At 44.3% G+C, this 24,822-nt stretch overlaps 1 protein-coding gene across 4 annotated transcripts; it reads left to right on the forward strand.

The window, feature by feature from the left end:
• Positions 1-1,120: 1,120 nt before the first annotated feature.
• Positions 1,121-24,762, forward strand: LOC110504719 (PDZ and LIM domain protein 3). Of its 4 annotated transcripts, XR_005041151.1 has the most exons (9): positions 1,126-1,395; positions 14,704-14,855; positions 16,177-16,261; positions 16,972-17,036; positions 20,566-20,784; positions 21,754-21,881; positions 22,065-22,176; positions 24,088-24,384; positions 24,491-24,762. XR_005041151.1 is itself a non-coding variant. In XM_036969873.1 (8 exons), the coding sequence occupies exons 1-8, from the start codon at positions 1,303-1,305 to the stop codon at positions 24,275-24,277; spliced, it is 1,044 nt and encodes a 347-aa protein (XP_036825768.1). In that variant the 5' UTR covers positions 1,126-1,302; the 3' UTR covers positions 24,278-24,406. The 4 variants fall into 4 exon arrangements, 3 of the variants coding, with proteins under 3 accessions (XP_021439184.2, XP_036825769.1, XP_036825768.1); XM_036969873.1 differs by lacking the exon at positions 24,491-24,762 and having other exon boundaries at positions 24,088-24,406; XM_021583509.2 differs by lacking the exons at positions 16,972-17,036; positions 20,566-20,784; positions 24,491-24,762 and adding an exon at positions 16,609-16,796 and having other exon boundaries at positions 1,121-1,395; positions 24,088-24,406.
• Positions 24,763-24,822: the final 60 nt, after the last annotated feature.

The raw sequence follows: 24,822 nt of genomic DNA on the forward strand, positions 1-24,822 counted from the left end.
TAAGACTAAAGAATAAAGAGAGAACATAACAGTGAGAAACTGGTTGGTCAACTGGCCTTTTGAGCTTGGTAAGGATAGTGCTCTGCGGGTTTCCTCCAGGGCTATAAAAAGAGACTATAAAAAACTGACCCTAACCTTAACCTTGTCCTTAACCCTGACCCTAACCCTAACTCTAACCTAATTTTAACAAATTCTGAAATGTAATATCAGTTTGCAGGTCAGGAGTGTTCATATAGCCTTTTTCTTGTGCAATGAAGGCCTGCTCAATCTCAGGCGTTCAACCAAGCTTTAAGTCCCCACCAAATAAGGGGGCAAGTTGTCAAAGCATGCAGGCCAAGTAAAACAGGTGATTTCTGACAGATTGCTTTGGCTCTCTAATGAGACAAGCACAGACTGCACTCAAACTGTAAATGGACTGTTGGACAGAGTGAATAGTCAGCCTTCTCCATCTGCACAGAAGAACATCTGCTTAAAGCAAGGCCCAGGCAGGCACTCATGGGCCCTGTTGATACCTGGTTCTATCATGCAACCTATGTCCTAATCTTGTCCACATTCTGATTGTGCTCACATTTTTAGACAAGCGTAGATCATTAAAAGACACATTGTGATCTGATTGTGATCAGATCTTATAAGTGTGAACAGACAAGACCAGGTAAAGATCAGGACATGATCAACCCCGTCTCCTTCCCATGCAGCGCGTGTCTTGGCAGACAGGTGTTGTGGTACAACTTTTATCAGCTCCAGAGCCGGGTCTTTCTGTCAGCCACTCGAGTCTGGATGCCTGTGTCATCTATGTAATATTTGCCTGCGTCTCTATTTGGGCACTGGTTTGGCCTGCTGACTGAGGGTGGGTCATCACACAGGAGTTGTCGAGCCCAACCAACAAGGAACAGAGAGAAAGGGGGGAATAGAGTGAGAGAGAGATAAACAGAGTGAGAGTAACTGACAGGGTAGGTTCTAGCACTCTGCCTCAGAGGTCCTCAGACAGCCGGATGACTTCACTCTGAGGGCGGGGCATCCTCCTAACATGCCCAGCGGCCTGTTATAAAGGCTCCTGGCCAGAGAGAGGCTGCCAATCAGCTCTAGAAGAGCAGTGTGTCTGTGTGTGTGTGTGTGAGAGAGAGAGAGAGAGAGAGAGAGAGAGAGAGAGAGACAGAGAGAGCGACAGAGAGAGAGACAGAGCGAGAGAGAGAGAGAGAGAGAGAGAGAGAGAGAGAGAGAGAGTGTGTGTGGAGGGAGAGATTAGCCTACTGCTGCTGTGACTGCTGCTCTACCAGAAACAGGGTGACAGCTAGGAAGATAATGCCCCAGAATGTGGTCCTGGATGGGCCAGCCCCTTGGGGCTTCAGGCTCAATGGAGGGAAGGACTTCAACCAGCCCCTGACCATCACCAGGGTGAGTGCCCACTGACCAACCTTAAACGTGATTAATACCATTTTTAAATATATTCTAAAATTGACTCGTAGGTGTGATATGGTTACATTTTCTGGTGCCTGTTAAATGCAGTGGCAGCATTTTGAACTAACTGTAGACAATGGAGTGATTTCTGACTGAAACAGGCTTACAAAGAGTTTCAGTAATCTAGGCTTGAGGAATTAAAAGCATGTAGAACTTTCTATACAGTATATCAGTGACAAATAAAAAACTTGACTTTTGCTTTATATATAGAAAATAATAAAAGCAGGACTGGACAACCTTTACATGTAGCTCAAGATGTAGGTCTGTGTCAAAGAAGACACACGGTTTCTGGACGTAGGTTTTACACTGGTGGACAAATGACCAAGGTAAATAAAACAACCTCTGATTTCATATCATTGAGCTGGAAGAAGTTGTTAGACATCCAACATTTGATGTCAGCAAGATACTGGTTGAAGGTTTGCTATGCTAGCTTGATCACTGGGTCTGTTTGGTAAATAAAGTAGCATGTCATCTGCATAGCAGTGAAACTGAATTTTATGATTGCGGATGATGTCACCCAGGGGACTCATGTACAGGGTAAATGTACAGGATGGGGCCCAGAATGTACAGGATGGGGCCCAGAATTGACCCCTGAGGGACACCATAGTAAATAAGTGCTGGGAACGATACTGAACCACCCATGGTCCCTGAGAAATGTCTGCCACATAGATATGACCTGAACCAGTCAAGGGCACTGCCGTAGATTCCCACCCACCTCTCCAATCTGTCGACAAGAAGGTTATGATCAATAGTATCAAACATGACACTGAGATCCAAAAAACTAGGATAGAGAACTTGGATAGAGCACTAGGATAGAGCACTAGGATAGAGCATTCACCAGCATCGTCAGCCAACAGAAAGTAATTACTGACTTTCAGTAAAGACGTTTCTGTGCTGTGAAGTGATTTGTTGTTCGTACTCATACTCAAATAAACCACCAAATGCTTTAAAACAACTTTTTCTAACATCTTGGATAAAAAAGGAAGTTTAGAGATGAGGCGGCGTATAGATTGGGCTTTTTAAGGAGAAGTTGGACCAGAACAGTTTTAAATTAGGCTGGGAAGGAGCCAGAGGTCAGGGAGCTATTTCCAATACACAAAATGTTGGGGCCAACAGTATGGATAACTTATTTTAGTAGTGCAGTAGGGACCATGTCCAAGGGTCAGGGGGAGGTCTTCATTTGAGGAACAGTACCAAGGAGGGACTCAAAGGATATTTGGTCAAAAGAGTAAAAGGAAGCAGTAGACAGTCTCAGAGTAGTTGCCTCTTGACCAGAAATGCTGGTATGGGGCTGGCTACTGTCATTCTGGGATCTAAAATGTTCTATGTTTTCTGTAGAAGATAATCGTAAAAACTGTTCGCAGAGACCAGGGGATGCAAGCATGTCATTGTTATGGGGGCCACTGACAACATACTCAATTGTCTTAAACAGAATTTTCGAGTTGTGGCACTTCTCAGAAATCAGGGTACTTCTCAGAAATCAGCGTACTTCTCAGAGATCAGGGTAGAGAAATGGTTTGCATCTTTAACAGCAACATTATAATTTCTCATCAGATCCTTCATTACTGGACATAATAGAATACTTGAAATTTGCATGCCTTCAATTTACATACCACCTTTCTAAGTTCACTTTTTAAGGCATGACTGTGGTCATTTAACCAACGTGAGACTGGCAGTTTATTATGGTTTTAACTGATGCCACTGAGTCTAAAGTAGCCTGATATACAGTGCCTTCGGAATGTATTCAGACCCCTTGACTTTTTCCACATTTTGTTACGTTACAGCCTTATTCTAAAATGAATTAAATAAAGAAAAATCCTCAGCAATCTACACACAACATCCCATAATGACAAAGCGAAAACAGGTTTTTAGACATTTTTGCAAGTGTATTAAAGATAATAAACAGAAATACCTTATTTATATAAGTATTCAGATCTTTTGCTATGAGACTTGAAATTGCACTGATCATCCTTGAGATATTTCTACAACTTGATTGGACATGATCTGGAAAGTCACACCTGTCTATATAAGGTCCCACAGTTGACAGTGCATGTTAAAGCAAAAACCAAGCCATGGGGTCGAAGGAATTGTCCGTAGAGCACAGAGAAAGGATTGTGTTGAGGCACAGATCCGGGGAAGGGTACCAAAGCATTTTTGCAGCATTGAAGGTCCCCAAGCACACAGTGGCCTTCATCATTCTTCAATGGAAGAAGTTTGGACTGACAGAGGAGCTCCAGAGTTTCTCTGTGGAGATGGAAAACCTTCCAGAAAGACAACCATCTCTGCAGAACTCCACCAATCAGGCTTTTATGGTAGAGTGGCCAGACGGAAAAAGGCACCTAAAGACTCTCTAACCATGAGAAACAAGATTGTCTGGTCTGATGAAACCAAGATTGAATTATTTGTCCTGAATTCCAAGCGTCACGTCTGGAGGAAACCTTCCACCATCCCTACGGTGAAGCATGGTGGTGGCAGCATCATTCTGTGGGGATGTTGTTCAGCAGCAGGGACTGGGAGACAAGTCAGGATCGAGGCAAAGGTGAATGGAGCGAAGTACAGAGATCCTTTATGAAAACTTGCGAAGCGAAGTTTCACCTTCCAACAGGACAATGACCCTAAGCACACAGCCAAGACAACCCAGAAGTGGCTTCGGGACAAGTCTCTGAATGTCCTTGAGGGGCCCAGGCAGAGCCTGAACTTGAACCTGATCTAACATCTCTGAAGAGACATGAAAATAGCTGTGCAGCAACGCTCCCCATCCAACCTGACAGAGCTTGAGAGGATCTGCAGACAAGAATGGGAGAAACTCCTCAAATACAGGTGTGCCAAGTTTGTAAGATCATACCCAAGAAGATTTGAGGTTGTGATCACTGCCAATGGTGCTTCAACAAAGTGCCTAATAAAGGGTCAGAATAGTTACGTAAATGTGATATTTCAGTTTTTATTTGTTATAAATTTGCAAAGATATCTAAAACCTGTTTTTCTTTGTCATTATGGTGTATTATGTGTAGACTGATGAAGGGGAAAAACGATTTAATCCATTTTATAACAAGGCTGTAACGTAACAAAGTGTGGAAAAAGTCAAGAGGTCTGAGTACTTTCCGAATCCACTGTAGGTCAGTGAAACTGTTCAGCAAATCAGCGGTATGACGACAAAGACCCGGATCATTAGGAGAGGATATAAAAGCAGTGGTAAATGTACTAGCACTTGATGATGCGAGAGCGATTGGGGCAGACTTTTATTTTATTTAAATTCTCCTTTTTCTTGATATCCAATTGGTAGTTACAGTCTTGTCCCATCGCTGCAACTCCCCTACGGACTCGGGAGAGGAAAAGGTCGAGAGCCATGCATCCTCCAAAACACGACCCTGCCAAGCCCCACTCCTTCTTGACCCATTGCTCGCTTAACCCACAACCCAGCCGCACCAATGTGTCGGAGGAAACACCGTCTAGCTGGAAGTCAGCTTGCAGGTGCCCGGCCTGCCACAAGGAGTCACAGGAGCGCAATGAGACAAGGAAATCCCGGCCGGCCAACCTCTCCCCTAACCCGGACGACACTGGGGCAATTGTGCACCACCTCATGGGTCTCCCAGTCGCGGACGGCTGTGACACAGCCTGGGATCGAACCCAGGTCTGTAGCGATGCAGTGGCTTAGACCGCTGCACCACTCAGGAGGCTAGGGGTGGCAGACATTTTTAGGGGAAAGTATTTTAAAAACAATAATGAGATGGTCAGAGACAAACACATCAATAGTTTCCAAGTGATCAATATTCAGACCATAGGACAGCAGGAGATCAACACTATGGCCTTGGTAGTGTGTAAGCCCTGTGGCATGTAGCACATTCTAACTCTCCCTGGCTAGTGCATTCTTTAAATAACTCTGTCATATTTAAACATGACCAAAGCCAGCTGGTCAGAGAAATCCTGCAATGAACAAACTATTAGGTTTATGTTGTGGAGGGCGGTACACTGGAATGGATAAGGTGAGCTGTTGCTTATTCAAGCAAATGATAAGACTTTAAAATACAGGGCTACATACTGTATATGCTTATGTCTCAATGAATGACGGCTACCCTCCCCAACAAGGCCAAACGGCCTGGATGTCTACTGAGGCACCATGGAGATCTCCAGTCACACCTGTCACAGCCAGGAGCACATATCTTCTTACCCCTCAGCCCCCTGGAACGCCCCTCGACCCCCAGGAACCCCCCTCGTCCCCCAGGAACCCCCCTCTTCCCCCAGGAACCCCCCTCGACCCGGGTCCGTAACGAGCTGCTGAAGGAGTAGAAGGGATAGGACTGAGACACTTAGCAGACTGTTAGTAGTGTAGGACTGAGACACTTAGCAGACTGTTAGTAGTGTAGGACTGAGACTCTTAGCAGACTGTTAGTAGTGTAGGACTGAGACACTTAGCAGACTGTTAGTAGTGTAGGACTGAGACTCTTAGCAGACTGTTAGTAGTGTAGGACTGAGACACTTAGCAGACTGTTAGTAGTGTAGGACTGAGACACTTAGCAGACTGTTAGTAGTGTAGGACTGAGACACTTAGCAGACTGTTAGTAGTGTAGGACTGAGACTCTTAGCAGACTGTTAGTAGTGTAGGACTGAGACACTTAGCAGACTGTTAGTAGTGTAGGACTGAGACACTTAGCAGACTGTTAGTAGTGTAGGACTGAGACTCTTATCAGACTGTTAGTAGTGTAGGACTGAGACACTTAGCAGACTGTTAGTAGTGTAGGACTGAGACTCGTAGCAGACTGTTAGTAGTGTAGGACTGAGACACTTAGCAGACTGTTAGTAGTGTAGGACTGAGACTCTTAGCAGACTGTTAGTAGTGTAGGACTGAGACTCTTAGCAGACTGTTAGTAGTGTAGGACTGAGACACTTAGCAGACTGTTAGTAGTGTAGGACTTTGACTCTTAGCAGACTGTTAGTAGTGTAGGACTGAGACTCTTAGCAGACTGTTAGTAGTGTAGGACTGAGACACTTAGCAGACTGTTAGTAGTGTAGGACTGAGACTCTTAGCAGACTGTTAGTAGTGTAGGACTGAGACACTTAGCAGACTGTTAGTAGTGTAGGACTGAGACACTTAGCAGACTGTTAGTAGTGTAGGACTGAGACACTTAGCAGACTGTTAGTAGTGTAGGACTGAGACTCTTAGCAGACTGTTAGTAGTGTAGGACTGAGACTCGTAGCAGACTGTTAGTAGTGTAGGACTGAGACTCTTAGCAGACTGTTAGTAGTGTAGGACTGAGACACTTAGCAGACTGTTAGTAGTGTAGGACTGAGACTGTTAGCAGACTGTTAGTAGTGTAGGACTTTGACTCTTAGCAGACTGTTAGTAGTGTAGGACTGAGACACTTAGCAGACTGTTAGTAGTGTAGGACTGAGACACTTAGCAGACTGTTAGTAGTGTAGGACTGAGACTCGTAACAGACTGTTAGTAGTGTAGGACTGAGACACTTAGCAGACTGTTAGTAGTGTAGGACTGAGACACTTAGCAGACTGTTAGTAGTGTAGTACTGAGACACTTAGCAGACTGTTAGTAGTGTAGGACTGAGACTCTTAGCAGACTGTTAGTAGTGTAGGACTTTGACTCTTAGCAGACTGTTAGTAGTGTAGGACTGAGACTCTTAGCAGACTGTTAGTAGTGTAGGACTGAGACACTTAGCAGACTGTTAGTAGTGTAGGACTGAGACACTTAGCAGACTGTTAGTAGTGTAGGACTGAGACACTTAGCAGACTGTTAGTAGTGTAGGACTGAGACACTTAGCAGACTGTTAGCAGTGTAGGACTGAGACACTTAGCAGACTGTTAGTAGTGTAGGACTGAGACTCTTAGCAGACTGTTAGTAGTGTAGGACTGAGACACTTAGCAGACTGTTAGTAGTGTAGGACTGAGACACTTAGCAGACTGTTAGTAGTGTAGGACTGAGACACTTAGCAGACTGTTAGTAGTGTAGGACTGAGACACTTAGCAGACTGTTAGTAGTGTAGGACTGAGACTCTTAGCAGACTGTTAGTAGTGTAGGACTTTGACTCTTAGCAGACTGTTAGTAGTGTAGGACTTTGACTCTTAGCAGACTGTTAGTAGTGTAGGACTGAGACTCTTAGCAGACTGTTAGTAGTGTAGGACTGAGACACTTAGCAGACTGTTAGTAGTGTAGGACTGAGACTCTTAGCAGACTGTTAGTAGTGTAGGACTGAGACACTTAGCAGACTGTTAGTAGTGTAGGACTGAGACACTTAGCAGACTGTTAGTAGTGTAGGACTGAGACACTTAGCAGACTGTTAGTAGTGTAGGACTGAGACTCTTAGCAGACTGTTAGTAGTGTAGGACTGAGACACTTAGCAGACTGTTAGTAGTGTAGGACTGAGACACTTAGCAGACTGTTAGTAGTGTAGGACTGAGACTCTTAGCAGACTGTTAGTAGTGTAGGGCTGACACACTTAGCAGAGTGTTAGTAGTGTAGGACTGAGACACTTAGCAGAGTGTTAGTAGTGTAGGACTGAGACACTTAGCAAACTGTTAGTAGTGTAGAACTGAGACACTTAGCAGAATGTTAGTAGTGTAGGACTGGAAGAGCCTGGGCTCCTTGACCAAAATGACACCCTATTCCCTTATAGTGCATGATTTTAGACCAAAATGAATGCACTATGTAGGGGATAGGGTACCATTTAGCATACAAATGTGTTGTGGCTGACGAGAGCTAGGATGGGGAGGTCACAGGTTTACTTAAGAGTCACACAGCAAGACTTAGTGAATACTTCCTCCAGCATTCCGGCTGACTGTAGATGATCCTTGAGCTGCACTTTCATGTTCTGGCTAATGTTTGAAATATTGTCAGGAATGGTGCTAATGGTATATAATGTAACCCAGCACTGTAACCCAGAGTATTTGGGACCAATGAAAAGCTGGTTATTTTTCATTCCTCCAAGTTCATGTCCTTATTACCTAACTGTGATCCAATGCTACTTCTTGGAGGTTTTGAATGATCATTAGCTGGATAACATTAACTATGATTAACTGTGGGCTTCAAGAGAGCCGTCCAGAGTTAGAGACAAATATGACCCATAATGACACAGGTTCCTGCTAACCAGCCTGATTTGATCCACATCGCTCTGATTAAGACCAGAATCTACATTCTGATTAAGACCAGAACCTTAATTCTGATTAAGACCAGAACCTAAATTCTGAGTAAAACCAGAACCTACATTCTGATTAAAGCCCAAACCTAATTTCTGATTAAGACCAGAATCTGTAAAGATGAGGAATAGGAAGGATCAGACCAAAACGCAGCGTGGTAAGTGTCCATGTTAATTTGAATAAATAAACTGAACACTGCAATAACCAAAAAACAACAAAGAGAGAGAGAGAGAGTGAACGAAACAGTTCTGTAAAGTGAAGACACACAAAACAGAAAACAACTACCCACCAACACAGGTGGGAACAGGCTACCTAAGTATGGTTCTCAATCAGAGACAACGATAGACAGCTGCCTCTGATTGGGAACCATACCAGGCCAAACACAGAAATATAAAACATAGAACAAAACATAGGATGCCCACCCCAACTCACGCCCTGACCAAACTAAAATAGAGACATAAAAAAGGAACTACGGTCAGGACGTGACAGAACCTAAATTCTGGTTAAGACCAGAACCTGATTTCTGATTAAGACCAGAACCTTAATTCTGATTAAGACCAGAACCTAATTTCTGATTAAGACCAGAACCTAAATTCTGATTAAGACCAGAACCTTAATTCTGATTAAGTCCAGAACCTGATTTCTGATTAAGACCAGAACCTAATTTCTGATTAAGACCCGAACCTAAATTCTGAGTAAAACCAGAACCTACATTCTGATTAAGTCCAGAACCTAATTTCTGATTAAGACCAGAACCTAAATTGATTAAGACCAAAATCTACATTCTGATTAAAGCCAGAGCCTAAATTCTGATTAAGACCAGAACCTAAATTCTGAGTAAAACCAGAACCTACATTCTGATTAAAGCCCAAACCTAATTTCTGATTAAGACCAGAACCTAATTTCTGATTAAGACCAGAACCTAATTTCTGATTAAGACCAGAACCTAAATTCTGATTAAGACCAGAACCTTAATTCTGATTAAGTCCAGAACCTGATTTCTGATTAAGACCAAAACCTACATTCTGATTAAGACCAGAACCTAATTTCTGATTAAGACCAGAACCTAATTTCTGATTAAGACCAGAACCTAAATTCTGATTAAGACCAGAACCTTAATTCTGATTAAGTCCAGAACCTGATTTCTGATTAAGACCAAAACCTACATTCTGATTAAGACCAGAACCTAATTTCTGATTAAGACCAGAACCTAATTTCTGATTAAGACCAGAACCTAAATTCTGAGTAAAACCAGAACCTACATTCTGATTAAGACCAGAACCTAATTTCTGATTAAGACCAGAACCTAAATTCTGATTAAGACCAGAACCTAAATTCTGAGTAAAACCAGAACCTTAATTCTGATTAAGTCCAGAACCTGATTTCTGATTAAGACCAAAACCTACATTCTGATTAAGACCAGAACCTAATTTCTGATTAAGACCAGAACCTAATTTCTGATTAAGACCAGAACCTAAATTCTGATTAAGACCAGAACCTAAATTCTGAGTAAAACCAGAACCTACATTCTGATTAAGACCAGAACCTAATTTCTGATTAAGACCAGAACCTAAATTCTGATTAAGACCAAAACCTAAATTCTGAGTAAAACCAGAACCTACATTCTGATTAAAGCCAGAACCTAAATTCTGATTAAGACCAGAACCTAAATTATGATTAAGATCAGAACCTAATTTCTGATTAAGACCAAAACCAAGCAGAAAGCATATCCATGCCATAGTCAGGGTCTGGGAATACAATAGTGATCTACAATTTAGGCCAAATGTGTCTTATCATGACCATGGTTATTTCAATGATGCCTAACTGTTTCCTCTGCTGATTAGGTTTGTGACGTCTATCCAACAACAACATTACTGCTAAAATCCCAGCTGTTATTCTATTAAAACCAATCACCCAACAATCATGCTGTATTGCTCATACAAAAATAACTGATAAGCAACGGAAGACCATGGTTATATACTGTTGGTATTCGTCCCAAATGGCACCCTATTCCTTTTATAGTGTACTAGTTTTGACCAGAGCCCATAGGGATTAGTGTTATAATATGAGTCCCATCTGTCTGAAAAGGATTGGTCATAAGGTGCTGGGAATTGGCTGGTAGTGATATCTTCGTGTGGGTAGCATGTCCTTCCTTACCTGTGCAGTGCTCTTCTCTGAGAGGTGCCTCTGGGTCTATATGGCATGTTTTTCACAACGTTGTCAAAGCCATTACTGATGATGCCTACGTCAAAACAGGAAACAGGTGTTCCAGTATGTGACTAAAGTGCAAACAGTCTGCTTCTGCTTGTACTGTATGCCAGTCTGCTTTTATCTGGTAACAACGTGTGGTTATGGCTGCTATCTAATTGTGTTTTGTATGCGTATAGTTTTGAATAGTATGAGTGGTTATGTGATTTCTTGAGGATGTGTATTAGTGTGGAACTGAGACTGTGTGTGTGGCGGATGTATTTTAAGCCCCTCCTTCTCAAATGGCTCTTACTTCCTGTCCTGTCATGCAGAGGTGTCATGGCGGTTCCTCTGTATGAGAGGTGTCATGGTGGTGTGGTTCCTCTGTGTAAGAGGTGTCATGGTGGTTACTCTGTGTGAGAGGTGTCATGGTGGTTACTCTGTGTGAGAGGTGTCATGGTGGTTACTCTGTGTGAGAGGTGTCATGGTGGTTACTCTGTGTGAGAGGTGTCATGGTGGTTACTCTGTGTGAGAGGTGTCATGGTGGTTACTCTGTGTGAGAGGTGTCATGGTGGTTACTCTGTGTGAGAGGTGTCATGGTGGTTCCTCTGTGTGAGAGGTGTCATGGTGGTGTGGTTCCTCTGTATGAGAGGTGTCATGGTGGTTACTCTGTGTGAGAGGTGTCATGGTGGTGTGGTTCCTCTGTGTGAGAGGTGTCATGGTTGTTACTCTGTGTGAGAGGTGTCATGGTGGTTCCTCTGTGTGAGAGGTGTCATGGTGGTGTGGTTCCTCTGTATGAGAGGTGTCATGGTGGTTACTCTGTGTGAGAGGTGTCATGGTGGTTACTCTGTGTGAGAGGTGTCATGGTGGTTCCTCTGTGTGAGAGGTGTCATGGTGGTGTGGTTCCTCTGTGTGAGAGGTGTCATGGTTGTTCCTTTGTGTGAGAGGTGTCATGGTGGTGTGGTTCCTCTGTATGAGAGGTGTCATGGTGGTTCCTCTGTGTGAGAGGTGTCATGGCGGTTCCTCTGTGTGAGAGGTGTCATGGTGGTTCCTCTGTGTGAGAGGTGTCATGGTGGTGTGGTTCCTCTGTGTGAGAGGTGTCTTTGGTGGTGTGGTTCCTCTGTGTGAGAGGTGTCATGGTGGTGTGGTTCCTCTGTGTGAGAGGTGTCATGGTGGTGTGGTTCCTCTGTGTGAGATTGGTCATGGTGGTGTGGTTCCTCTGTGTGAGAGGTGTCATGGTGGTTCCTCTGTGTGAGAGGTGTCATGGTGGTTCCTCTGTGTGAGAGGTGTCATGGTGGTTCCTCTGTGTGAGAGGTGTCATGGTGGTTCCTCTGTGTGAGAGGTGTCATGGTGGTGTGGTTCCTCTGTGTGAGAGGTGTCATGGTGGTGTGGTTCCTCTGTGTGAGAGGTGTCATGGCGGTTCCTCTGTGTGAGAGGTGTCATGGTGGTTCCTCTGTGTGAGAGGTGTCATGGTGGTGTGGTTCCTCTGTGTGAGAGGTGTCATGGTGGTGTGGTTCCTCTGTGTGAGAGGTGTCATGGTGATGTGGTTCCTCTGTGTGAGAGGTGTCATGGTGGTGTGGTTCCTCTGTGTGAGAGGTGTCATGGTGGTTACTCTGTGTGAGAGGTGTCATGGTGGTTCCTCTGTGTGAGAGGTGTCATGGGGGTGTGGTTCCTCTGTGTGAGAGGTGTCATGGTGGTTCCTCTGTGTGAGAGGTGTCATGGTGGTTCCTCTGTGTGAGAGGTGTCATGGGGGTGTGGTTCCTCTGTGTGAGAGGTGTCATGGTGGTTCCTCTGTGTGAGAGGTGTCATGGGGGTGTGGTTCCTCTGTGTGAGAGGTGTCATGGTGGTTCCTCTGTATGAGAGGTGTCATGGTGGTTCCTCTGTGTGAGAGGTGTCATGGTGGTGTGGTTCCTCTGTGTGAGAGGTGTCATGGTGGTTACTCTGTGTGAGAGGTGTCATGGTGGTTCCTCTGTGTGAGAGGTGTCATGGTGGTTACTCTGTGTGAGAGGTGTCATGGTGGTGTGGTTCCTCTGTGTGAGAGGTGTCATGGTGGTTACTCTGTGTGAGAGGTGTCATGGTGGTTACTCTGTGTGAGAGGTGTCATGGTGGTTACTCTGTGTGAGAGGTGTCATGGTGGTTACTCTGTGTGAGAGGTGTCATGGTGGTTACTCTGTGTGAGAGGTGTCATGGTGGTTACTCTGTGTGAGAGGTGTCATGGGGGTGTGGTTCCTCTGTGTGAGAGGTGTCATGGCGGTTCCTCTGTGTGAGAGGTGTCATGGTGGTTACTCTGTGTGAGAGGTGTCATGGGGGTGTGGTTCCTCTGTGTGAGAGGTGTCATGGTGGTTCCTCTGTGTGAGAGGTGTCATGGTGGTTCCTCTGTGTGAGAGGTGTCATGGTGGTTCCTCTGTGTGAGAGGTGTCATGGTGGTTCCTTTGTGTGAGAGGTGTCATGGTGGTTCCTCTGTGTGAGAGGTGTCATGGTGGTTCCTCTGTGTGAGAGGTGTCATGGGGGTGTGGTTCCTCTGTGTGAGAGGTGTCATGGTGGTTCCTCTGTGTGAGAGGTGTCATGGTGGTTCCTCTGTGTGAGAGGTGTCATGGGGGTGTGGTTCCTCTGTGTGAGAGGTGTCATGGGGGTGTGGTTCCTCTGTGTGAGAGGTGTCATGGTGGTTCCTCTGTGTGAGAGGTGTCATGGTGGTGTGGTTCTTCTGTGTGAGAGGTTCTCACTCAGTAATTCCAGATGTCTGTTAGAGACAACAGAGTAGTATGAAACCACAAACAGACAACAGTCTGCAGTATGTGACCTGATACTGAGGACATGGCTCCTGATACCATACAGTATAGCATACCAAAGAAGTTAATGTACTGTATTTGGTTTGTACAGGTTAGAGTTAGGACATGTACACCACGTTCAAATGAGGAGTAATATGAAACAGGAACGTAAAGGAGGCAGCTGTTATCAAGTTGTTTCCCTCGTAGAAGATATATGATACAGGCAGCGTAACGTAACAGAGCCCAAATGAATCATCCAGCCATAAATAGCCAGATAGATTACCCCAGTCTGCATTAATCTGCCTTTTCAACAGAACAACAGGAGAGATAAGTAGTGAGAGAAGGGGGGGGGGGGGGGGGGGGGGGGGGCAGGTGGAGAGGCCCAGGCATGGTGAAGGGTTAAGGTAAGAACCTGGAGGCAGAGGGGTGAGGTGACTACCTCTGGAATGACGCTGACCAGGTAGGAGAGGGGCAAAGGGATGATGTCAGGCCCCATTAGAGGCAGATAGAGAGAGGGAGTAGAGAAGGGGGGGTGGGAGAGGGGGGGGGGGGTGGAGAGAGAGAGGAGGGGGAGAGAGGGGGGAGAAGAGAGGGGGGAGAAGAGTGGAGAGAGAGGGGGGGGTGGAGAGAGAGAGGAGGGTGAGAGAGGGGGGAGAAGAGAGGGGGGAGAAGAGTGGAGAGAGAGGGGGGATGGAGAGAGAGAGGAGGGGGAGAGAGGGGGGAGAAGAGAGGGGGGAGAAGAGTGGAGAGAGAGGGGGGAGTGGAGAGAGAGAGGAGGGGGAGAGAGGGGGGAGAAGAGTGGAGAGAGAGAGAGGGGAGAAGAGTGGAGAGAGGGGGGGGGGGGGGGGGGGGTTCTAGGCTTGGAGACAGAATGGATGCCTAAGCAGTTAGATCAGCAGGCTGTCAATAGTGTAATCCCCTATCCCATGTACTGTATTCTGGCACCACACAGTGATGGACACGTCATCCACACAGCTTTATTTATAGGGCATGTAAAACACAGAATGGACTCCTATTCATACTCTAGGTGTAGCCATTATGTTGAAACAGCCCGTGTACTGCAATGTCTACCAACCACTGTGCTTCTCCCACACATTTGTGCCCCATTAGAACTGTTCAAACTGAAGTGGTGCTTGGTTTCTAGGTGACGCCTGGCAGCAAAGCCTCGCTGGCCAACCTGTGCCCCGGTGACATCATCCTGGCCATAGAGGGTGTGAGTACAGAGTGCATGACTCACAGCGAGGCCCAGAACAAGATCAAAGACCCTGCCTCCCGCCTCGGCCTCAAGATTGAGAGGTAGGTGAGCAAGCAGAATGACTGGTTGTGTCCCAAATGGCACCCTATTTCCTTTGTAATGCACTACGTTGTGCCCGGGTCAAAATAGGGCCCTGGTTAAAGTAATGTACTATATAGGGAATAGGGTGTATTTAGGATGCATGCACCCTGGTGATAAGATGATAACACAAGTACAAGGACACCAGCCATCTATGGTCAACTTTTGTTAACAGTAGTGTACGCATGAAAGATAGATAGTTATGAACTGGGTGGTTCGAGCCCTGAATGCTGATTGGCTGAAAGCTTTGGTGTACCGCGGGTATGACAAAACATTTTTTTTTACTGCTCTAATTACGTTGGTAACCAGTTTATAATAGCAATAAGGCACCTCGGGGTTTGTGATACATGGCCAATATACCACGGCTAAGGGCTGTGTCTTGGCACTCCCCGTTGCGTCGTGCCCAAGAACAGCCCTTAGCCGTGGTATATTGGCCATATACCACACCACCTCGGGCCTTATTGCTTAAATACACACAACACAATGTTGAATAGTCTAGCAGTTATGACATTTAAATACACACCACACAATGTTGAATAGTCTAGAAGTTATGACATTTCTTCCTTTCAAGCTTTTTTTATCAGGATCTGCATTAGCAGTCGCCGATGGAGACAGTTAGTCTTACTGAGGTCTTACTGAGGTCTTACTGAGGTCTTACTGAGGTCCCACACAGAACAAAAACACATTACAGACTTTACAATTGACATACATTTAAAAACATTAACATGTAGTGTGTGTGTGCAGCTATCAGTTACACATACCTGTCAATACATACACACTACAAGCTAACAGAAATAAGAAGGAAATCAAATCACATTTTATTTGTCACATACGCTGAAGGCAACGGGTGTGGACTTTACCGTGAAATGATTGCTTGCGAGCCCTTCCCAATGAGGCAAAGTTTAAAAAAGGTACAAAAATAGTAAGTCAAGGGGAAACATTGACTGCCTGTCTTTGGCTGAGCTATAGAGCTGCATAGTGAACTTGTTAGGCCTTTATGAGTGGTTGCCGGGCGCACGGCACTCAGTCAAAATGCCGGGGCTGCATTCCATCTCTTTGATTCATAACCTCATGAAACTGTTTGAGAGTCTTGCGTGGGGTCAGAGATGCTCGAGGCGCTGATGTAAATTACGAGTGCAGCAAGGCCATGTTTGGGTCAAAATGCTAAGCAGCTGGCCTGTCTGGCTACAGTTTGATCTGGATTTATTATTTAATGTCAGGAAGGAAGGAAGGCTGCTGTATATCAGGGTTTGACTGACCGTGGACTCTTTCTCTGTCTTGCAGGCCTGAGACCAAAATGTGGTCCCCCCAAGTCACAGAGGATGGGAAAGCAAACCCATTCAAGCTCAATTTAGAGGCAGAACAACAAGTAAGTAGCAGAAGGAATAAATGTTCTTAGGTTAAGGACTGCATTCCGATTCACATCAATCCCTCTCCTGGTGTTTGTGTGGTTGTGTAGAGTTACAGTATAGCTGGTATTCAATTGAATTAAATTGTCCCCTTCAGGCATTTCTAGGGTTATAGTGGTTCTTCAGATACATACAGTGTAGCTAGTATAGCTTTGACCACTGCATGCAGTGTGTGTACCGTGTAGCTTGTATAACTTTGACCACTGCATGCAGTGTGTGTACCTTGTAGCTTGTATAGCTTTGTGTACAGTATAGCTTGTATAGCTAGCTGCATGCAGTGTGTGTCTCTGTCTTGCTCCACATGTAGGAGTTGAAACCTATCGGTACAGGTCACAACCGACGGGCCCAGCCCTTCATGGCTGCGGCCACCATAGACAACGGACGCCAGGTGGTGAGTTCCTCCTACAACACTCCCATAGGCCTCTACTCCTCAGGCAACATCCAGGACGCCCTGCACGGACAGCTCCCAGGCCTTGTTCACGATAAGCATCAGGGGTGAGTAAGTGCCAGGCTGATCCGGACACCCTTCCTGATGCCCCGTGGACCCCACCTCTCCCCTCCTCCACCCGGTGTCACTAACCCTGCCTCTTGCTTCTCTTCTCCTCCCTGGCTGCTCCTCAGAGCGCCTCTCTAACTCCTCTACTGCCTCATCCTCTTCTGTTTTTTACAGGACCTGGGCTACTTTGAACACAAGTTTAACGTCAGGCCTAAGCTCTTCTTACCTGCAGGCCAAAGGTCACTAGTTTCAACATCTCCCTACTGATGCAGTAATACAGTAATACTAGTTGCAACATCTCCCTACTGATGCAGTAATACAGTAATACTAGTTTCAACATCTCCCTACTGATACAGTAATACAGTAATACTAGTGTCAACATCTCCCTACTGATGCAGTAATACAGTAATACTAGTTTCAACATCTCCCTACTGATACAGTAATACAGTAATACTAGTGTCAACATCTCCCTACTAATGCAGTAATACAGTAATACTAGTTTCAACATCTCCCTACTGATGCAGTAATACAGTAATACTAGTTTCAACATCTCCCTACTGATACAGTAATACAGTAATACTAGTTTCAACATCTCCCTACTGATGCAGTAATACAGTAATACTAGTTTCAACATCTCCCTACTGATGCAGTAATACAGTAATACTAGTTTCAACATCTCCCTACTGATGCAGTAATACTAGTTTCAACATCTCCCTACTGATACAGTAATACAGTAATACTAGTTTCAACATCTCCCTACTGATGCAGTAATACAGTAATACTAGTTTCAACATCTCCCTACTGATGCAGTAATACTAGTTTCAACATCTCCCTACTAATGCAGTAATACAGTAATACTAGTTTCAACATCTCCCTACTGATGCAGTAATACAGTAATACTAGTTTCAACATCTCCCTACTGATGCAGTAATACAGTAATAATAGTTTCAACATCTCCCTACTAATGCAGTAATACAGTAATACTAGTTTCAACATCTCCCTACTGATACAGTAATACAGTAATACTAGTTTCAACATCTCCCTACTGATACAGTAATACAGTAATACTAGTTTCAACATCTCCCTACTGATGCAGTAATACAGTAATACTAGTTTCAACATCTCCCTACTGATGCAGTAATACAGTAATACTAGTTTCAACATCTCCCTACTGATGCAGTAATACTAGTTTCAACATCTCCCTTCTGATGCAGTAATACAGTAATACTAGTTTCAACATCTCCCTACTGATGCAGTAATACAGTAATACTAGTTTCAACATCTCCCTACTGATGCAGTAATACTAGTTTCAACATCTCCCTACTGATGCAGTAATACAGTAATACTAGTTTCAACATCTCCCTACTGATGCAGTAGTACAGTAATACTAGTTTCAACATCTCCCTACTGATGCAGTAATACAGTAATACTAGTTTCAACATCTCCCTACTGATGCAGTAATACTAGTTTCAACATCTCCCTACTAATGCAGTAATACAGTAATACTAGTTTCAACATCTCCCTACTGATACAGTAATACAGTAATACTAGTTTCAACATCTCCCTACTGATACAGTAATACTAGTTTCAACATCTCCCTACTGATGCAGTAATACAGTAATACTAGTTTCAACATCTCCCTACTGATGCAGTAATACAGTAATACTAGTTTCAACATCTCCCTACTGATGCAGTAATACAGTAATACTAGTTTCAACATCTCCCTACTGATGCAGTAATACAGTAATACTAGTTTCAACATCTCCCTACTGATGCAGTAATACAGTAATACTAGTTTCAACATCTCCCTACTGATGCAGTAATACTAGTTTCAACATCTCCCTACTGATGCAGTAATACAGTAATACTAGTTTCAACATCTCCCTACTGATGCAGTAATACAGTAATACTAGTTTCAACATCTCCCTACTGATGCAGTAATACAGTAATACTAGTTTCAACATCTCCCTACTGATACAGTAATACAGTAATACTAGTTTCAACATCTCCCTACTGATGCAGTAATACAGTAATACTAGTTTCAACATCTCCCTACTAATGCAGTAATACAGTAATACTAGTTTCAACATCTCCCTACTAATGCAGTAATACAGTAATACTCGTTTCAACATCTCCCTACTGATACAGTAATACTGTAATACTAGTTTCGCCAATCCCTACTGATGCAGTAATACTAGTTTCAACATCTCCCTACTAATGCAGTAATACAGTAATACTAGTTTCAACATCTCCCTACTGATGCAGTAATACAGTAATACTAGTTTCAACATCTCCCTACTGATACAGTAATACTGTAATACTAGTTTCGCCAATCCCTACTGATGCAGTAATACTAGTTTCAACATCTCCCTACTAATGCAGTAATACAGTAATACTAGTTTCAACATCTCCCTACTAATGCAGTAATACAGTAATACTCGTTTCAACATCTCCCTACTGATACAGTAATACTGTAATACTAGTTTCGCCAATCCCTACTGATGCAGTAATACTAGTTTCAACATCTCCCTACTAATGCAGTAATACAGTAATACTAGTTTCAACATCTCCCTACTGATACAGTAATACTGTAATACTAGTTTCAACATCTCCCTACTGATGCAGTAATACAGTAATACTAGTTTCAACATCTCCCTACTTATACAGTAATACTGTAACACTAGTTTCGCCAATCCCTACTGATGCAGTAATACTAGTTTCAACATCTCCCTACTGATGCAGTAATACTAGTTTCAACATCTCCCTGCTGATGCAGTAATACAGTAATACTAGTTTCAACATCTCCCTACTGATGCAGTAATACAGTAATACTAGTTTCAACATCTCCCTACTGATGCAGTAATACAGTAATACTAGTTTCAACATCTCCCTACTGATGCAGTAATACAGTAATACTAGTTTCAACATCTCCCTACTGATGCAGTAATACTAGTTTCAACATCTCCCTACTGATACAATAATACTGTAATACTAGTTTTGCCAATCCCTACTGATGCAGTAATACTAGTTTCAACATCTCCCTACTGATGCAGTAATACAGTAATAACAGTTTCAACATCTCCCTACTGATGCAGTAATACAGTAATACTAGTTTCAACATCTCCCTACTGATGCAATAATACAGTAATACTAGTTTCAACATCTCCCTACTGATGCAGTAATACAGTAATAACAGTTTCAACATCTCCCTACTGATGCAGTAATACTGTAATACTAGTTTCGCCAATCCCTACTGATACAGTAATACTAGTGTCAACATCTCCCTACTAATGCAGTAATACAGTAATACTAGTTTCAACATCTCCCTACTGATGCAGTAATACAGTAATACTAGTTTCAACATCTCCCTACTGATGCAGTAATACAGTAATACTAGTTTCAACATCTCCCTACTGATGCAGTAATACAGTAATACTAGTTTCAACATCTCCCTACTGATGCAGTAATACAGTAATACTAGTTTCAACATCTCCCTACTGATGCAGTAATACAGTAATACTAGTTTCAACATCTCCCTACTGATACAATAATACAGTAATACTAGTTTCAACATCTCCCTACTGATGCAGTAATACCATAGTCAGTTTTATTCAGTCACAGAGTAAATGATCTTATACTTACTGATTGTAATATTTCTATATAGCTGCAATAACTAATCTTCCATCTTTCCTGTCTCTTTCATGTGTTGTGCTGTCTCTTCTCCCCTGCCCTATCTCTGGCTTTGCAATCACTGACCACCGCCCTCAGCGAGTGCCCTCCTCCGCAAGGCCTGATGGGAAATGGCCATCAGACGGTGGTCACCCTCTCCCCCCCTGACCCTCCCCTGTCTGCTAACTCCGGCACAGACCAACCCCTGGCCCCCAGTGCTCAGTATAACTCCCCCATTAACCTGTACTCTGAGGCCAATGTCTCGGCCGCTCAACAGCTAGCTCAGGTCACCTCAGTAGAGGAACAGGTCCCTCTAAGGTAATCATAGGTGTGTGTGTGTGTGTGTGTGTGTGTGTGTGTGTGTGTGTGTGTGTGTGTGTGTGTGTGTGTGTGTGTGTGTGTGTGTGTGTGTGTGTGTGTGTGTGTGTGTGTGTGTGTGTGTGTGTGTGTGTGTGTGTGTGTGTGTGTGTGTGTGTGCGTGCGTGCGTGCGTGCGTGCGTGCGTGCGTGCGTGCGTGCGTGCGTGCGTGCGTGCGTGCGTGCGTGCGTGCGTGCGTGTAAAATTGAACAACCTCTGCTTACATTATAGTACCAGTCATTATAGTACCAGTTTGGACACGCCTTCTCATTCAAGGGTTTTTCTTTATTTTTACTATTTTTTACATTGTAGAATAATAGTGAAGATATTTGATATTTGATATTTATTAGTTCCAAAGGGGCTAGGCAAGAGAATAGTCATGGACAAGCAAAAGGTCAAACCAGATCAGAGTCCAGGAGGTACAGAGCGGCAGGCAGGCTCGAGATCAGGGCAGGCAGACATATTAGAGCGTGACACGTGACATCAGGGCGTGACACAGCCCAATTGAGATGGTTTTGGATGAGTTGGACCGCAGATTGAAGGAAAAGCAGCAACAAGTGCTCAGCATATGTGGGAACTCATTAAAGACTGTTGGAAAAGCATTCCAGGTTGAAGCTGGTTGAAGCATGCAAAAGTGTGCAAAGCTGTCATCAAGGCAAAGGGTGGCTACTTATAAGAATCTAAATTATAAAATATATTTTGATTTGTTTAACACTTTTTGGGTTACTACATGATTCCATGTGTTATTTCATAGTTTTGATGTCTTCACTATTATTCTACAATGTAGAAAAAAGTTAAAATAAAGAAAAACCCTTGAGTAGGTGTGTCCAAACTTTTGACTGCTACTGTATATTATGGTGAAGGCCAGAGGAATTCCAGAAAAAGGTACCATATGATAAAATCCTATCTCCTCTCCCTCTTGCATCCTAGTGGTAAGACACTGTCCTCCATTAAGGAGTCTCATGTGTACCGGATGCTCCAGGATGACCAGGATAGGCCACATGAACCACGTCAGTCAGGCTCCTTTAAGGCTCTGCAGGAACACGTGGAGACTGATGGTGAGCTAAATCCAAGCATACAGACAACTTATCCACTCTGACGGCACTTAATAACAAAGTACACGTTTTAGTAATTATTTATTGATAAAAGGTAGAATGAGCAGGGTTGGGTAGAAACGGATTCCACGTAGCAGGGATTGACATCTTAACACAGCAGTAAACCAATGTTTTGTGCATTAATAGGAGCAAAGCCGTTGATTACTAGAAGTGTAAGAGCTCCGGTGACAAAGCATCCTACACCTGCGGGATCGCTACAGAAACTACCCCTCTGTGACAAGTGTGGAAACGGCATAGTGTGAGTACCCACTACCCAGGCTGACAGGAAATAAGGCACTGGAGTGCCATGGTGCTGCCCTCTCCCAATGACTCATCTGATCCTGCCCTCGCCCAATGACCCGTCTGATCCTACCCTCTCCCAATGACCCGTCTGATCCTGCCCTCGCCCAATGGCCTGCCTGATCCTACCCTCTCCCAATGACTCATCTGATCCTGCCCTCTCCCAATGACTCATCTGATCCTGCCCTCGCCCAATGACTCATCTGATCCTGCCCTCTCCCAATGACTCATCTGATCCTGCCCTCTCCCAATGACTAATCTGATCCTGCCCTCGCCCAATGACTCATCTGATCCTGCCCTCTCCCAATGACTCATCTGATCCTGCCCTCGCCCAATGACTCATCTGATCCTGCCCTCGCCCAATGACTCATCTGATCCTGCCCTCTCCCAATGACTCATCTGATCCTGCCCTCGCCCAATGACTCATCTGATCCTGCCCTCTCCCAATGACTCATCTGATCCTGCCCTCTCCCAATGACTCATCTGATCCTACCCTCGCCCAATGACCTGTCTGATCCTGCCCTCTTCATGTTCTGGATAATGACTAAACCAAGAAGAATGTATTAATAAACCACGAAGGACCTCCGCTACATTATACACATGTGAACAGGCAGGTAATGAGAAACCATGGCAGGAATGTTTTTGCGGTGAGGAAACACAAGATGACAGCGTCTACCTTGCCAGATCTGTCCTCTCTCATCTTTTGGTTTTGGGGGATGAAAGTAAGAAGTACATGAAAGGATTGAGTAAGGGAATATACCTGCCTCTGATACTTTTGATGTGGTGGGGCACATCTGCTGTTGCATAAGACCAAGGTCTAAGTGGGGTATGGTTAGAGCTATGGTGGTTTTGGATCCATAAATCTATCTAGATGGCAAAGTATAACCTCCTGCCTAGGCTGATTGCACAAAGCGCATAATAACAATAATTCAGAGCATTGGGAGGAAGTGTCTGGTAGACAAGATTAGGCAAAGTAAGACAGTCAACTCTCTTGTCCCCTGCTCCCACAGTAAGACAGTCAACTCTCTCTTGTCCCCTGGTCCCACAGTAAGACAGTCAACTCTCTCTTGTCCCCTGGTCCCACAGTAAGACAGTCAACACTCTCTTGTCCCCTGGTCCCAGAGTAAGACAGTCAACACTCTCTTGTACCCTGGTCCCACAGTAAGACAGTCAACTCTCTCTTGTCCCCTGCTCCCACAGTAAGACTGTCAACACTCTCTTGTCCCCTGCTCCCACAGTAAGTCAGTCAACTCTCTTGTCCCCTGCTCCCACAGTAAGACAGTCAACACTCTCTTGTCCCCTGCTCCCACAGTAAGACAGTCAACACTCTCTTGTCCCCTGCTCCCACAGTAAGACAGTCAATTCTCTTGTCCCCTGGTCCCACAGTAAGACTGTCAACACTCTCTTGTCCCCTGCTCCCACAGTAAGACAGTCAACACTCTCTTGTCCCCTGCTCCCACAGTAAGTCAGTCAACTCTCTTGTCCCCTTCTCCCACAGTAAGACAGTCAACACTCTCTTGTCCCCTGCTCCCACAGTAAGACAGTCAACACTCTCTTGTCCCCTGCTCCCACAGTAAGACAGTCAACACTCTCTTGTCCCCTGCTCCCACAGTAAGACAGTCAACTCTCTTGTCCCCTGCTCCCACAGTAAGACAGTCAACACTCTCTTGTCCCCTGCTCCCACAGTAAGACAGTCAACACTCTCTTGTCCCCTGCTCCCACAGTAAGACAGTCAACACTCTCTTGTCCCCTGCTCCCACAGTAAGACAGTCAACACTCTCTTGTCCTCTGCTCCCACAGTAAGACAGTAAACTCTCTCTTGTCCCCTGGTCCCACAGTAAGACAGTAAACTCTCTCTTGTCCCCTGCAGAGGCACAGTGGTGAAGGCCAGAGAAAAGTTCCGCCACCCTGGATGTTTCGTGTGCTCCGACTGCAAAGTCAACCTGAAGCAGAGGGGCTACGTCTTTGTGGAGGGGCAGCTGTACTGCGAGACCCACGCCCGCGCCCGGACGATACCTCCAGAGGGACACGATGTCATCACCGTTTACCCCACGGCTTGAGACCAGTGGACTGGGAAATGCACAGACCTGTCCAAATGGAGCAAGAACTGTAATTTGCCACTCCCCTTCTCATACAGAGTATTTCAGGACAAAATACATGATATATGATATATATATATATATATATATATATATATATATATATATATATATATATATATATATATATATATATATATATATATATATATATATATATATATATATATATATATATATATATATATATATATACAAGCTGCACTGTGGATAGATAGGCCATACTACAGTGGCGTTCATCAACTTAACACCCTGAACTGAACATATCAATATCTGTGGACATTATGATGCAATTGTGAATTTGCTTATCACCGTCAAAAACGCAACCATTTATCTTTTTAAAAAGGAATATGTTTGTTATGCCTTGTGAATACCAACTGTGCCTTGTGATTTAAAGTTTTTTTTGAATATGTTACCATTGGTAATAAAAACAGAAGACAAACATATTATCTTGTTTGTGTCATGTCCTCTGTTATTACCACGTTCAAGATAGTCAGCATTAAACT

Source organism: Oncorhynchus mykiss, chromosome 31 (genome assembly GCF_013265735.2).
Source record: "Oncorhynchus mykiss isolate Arlee chromosome 31, USDA_OmykA_1.1, whole genome shotgun sequence".
NCBI lineage: Eukaryota > Metazoa > Chordata > Actinopteri > Salmoniformes > Salmonidae > Oncorhynchus > Oncorhynchus mykiss.

Coding starts and splice junctions, on each gene's coding strand:
- LOC110504719 (XM_036969873.1), top strand. CDS start 1,303: ATGCCCCAGAATGTGGTCCTGGATGGGCCAGCCCCTTGGGGCTTCAGG. Junction 20,785..21,753: donor GAGGAACAGGTCCCTCTAAG/GTAATCATAGGT, acceptor CTTGCATCCTAG/TGGTAAGACACTGTCCTCCA. Junction 22,177..24,087: donor AAGTGTGGAAACGGCATAGT/GTGAGTACCCAC, acceptor TGTCCCCTGCAG/AGGCACAGTGGTGAAGGCCA.